The sequence below is a fragment of the Alnus glutinosa genome, chromosome 9, assembly GCF_958979055.1.
Source record: "Alnus glutinosa chromosome 9, dhAlnGlut1.1, whole genome shotgun sequence".
NCBI lineage: Eukaryota > Viridiplantae > Streptophyta > Magnoliopsida > Fagales > Betulaceae > Alnus > Alnus glutinosa.
Genome location: NC_084894.1, coordinates 21,466,432 through 21,468,045, shown reverse-complemented (window position 1 = coordinate 21,468,045; position 1,614 = coordinate 21,466,432). Strand labels below are relative to the sequence as shown.

The following is a 1,614-nucleotide window of genomic DNA, read 5'->3' as shown; positions in this document are numbered from 1 at the left end:
CCATCAGAAAAAGAAAGTGGGGCAGCTTAATTTTCACCTTCTGGCGAAGTTCCCGAACTGTCTGGGGGTTCCCAAGCCCCCGACAGTTCCAGCTTAAGATATTCATGGCGATTGGCGGGGCTGCAAGCCAGCCACCGCTAAGTCCGAACCCCTACCATCAGCCAATGACCCATACCTTTCAAAAGCTGCTGGATTAACCTCTGTTTCCTGCGACAGTGGAGAAGCCTCCCCCTTGGGAGCTAGGGGACTTCCCCGAGCTAGTCGCTTCCACTCCTTCAGCCTGCTACCTTCTTCAGTCCTGTCCCCTGGATCCGCCGGGACACTACCGTGTGAATGGCCACTCTGCTATACCTCCCTATTCTATGGGGGCATGGGATTCTCAGCCGAATCCGCCACTCGAAGCTCCTGGTTGAGAGACTGGTATTAGGTTGGGCCCTCGCTCCATTCTACACTCTTCGACTTTGAAGATGGGCCTGCGGAAAGCAGGGCCCTATTAGGCCCATCTGGAGCGTTAGAGAAGGACTCCTTAGAAACCCGCCCCTTTTTTGAAAATTCATCGGGTACCGAGAGCCCCTGATCTACATATTTCCCAGGAAAAGGCGCCACCGACCTTCCTGGAATCGAGCGTGATTTCCGCTTTCTGCTTACCTTGGATTCTTCTACTTTTCCCCCTTTTGGGGATCCCGCTACGCCCAATGCACAGACCTCAGAAGTTTCCGCGTTGGGAACAGCACCATGCACAGAGCTGACTTCCTGATTTTCTGGGCGTTTCTTCTCTTCCTTTCCGGGATAATCTTCCGCCACTTCCTCCTCACCCCAGCCGTGATCAGAACACGCCGGCGCCACCTTCATTTCCTCTTGTCTTCCTGGCCCTCTAAGTAGCTCTTCTGCTCTAAGCCAGGGACCCCAACCTTCTGATCCATCCAACCGGTTTTTCCTTATAGCAGAATCAGTACAGCCTTTTTGCCCATGGATTATACGACCACACCTGAAGCAGAAAATAGGTAGCTTCTCATATTTAAAAGGAACCCAAAAAGGTTTACCAGAGATCCGCAACGTTCTACCACGTTCAAGAGGCTGAGAGAGGTTGATCGCTACTCTAATCCGGAGATAGCGCCCCCATCCCACGTCATCCTCTGCCACTGCTACTTCTTCTACCTCCCCCAGCGAGCTTCCAATCTGACTGCCTACACCTCTGTTCATGCAACCAAGGGGCATATCGTGGACTTGAACCCATATAGGGGAAGAGGAGAAATCCATTTGTGACGGTGAGATCTTACCGTCAAATTCATTAAGAATTAACAAAGTTCTGTCGTACGACCAGGGACGGCCCGCTAGGACCTTTTGTTTGTCCCTATCCTCCGAAAACTCAAATAACCACAGATCAGCCCTGATTTCTTTGACCACCAATCGTCCTGAGGGTCTCCAGATTCGCTGAAGGACGGTTTTGAAAGCCTCCTTATTTAGCTTCTTTGGCACACCCAAACGTCCCACCAAGCACAGAGAGCCCTTATTACAGAGTTCCTGTATAGTCGATTCTTCCACCACTATTTCTCTTTGTTCTTTCTCGGCCAGAGAGAACCCTTCCACTGTATTCCCATTACCCTCTGACAT

The 1,614-nt window shown here is 51.3% G+C and overlaps 1 protein-coding gene across 1 annotated transcript; it reads right to left on the bottom strand.

The window, feature by feature from the left end:
* Positions 1-423: 423 nt before the first annotated feature.
* LOC133876835 (uncharacterized) lies at positions 424-1,614 on the bottom strand. The gene has a single exon (XM_062315076.1). The coding sequence runs from the start codon at positions 1,612-1,614 to the stop codon at positions 424-426; it is 1,191 nt and encodes a 396-aa protein (XP_062171060.1).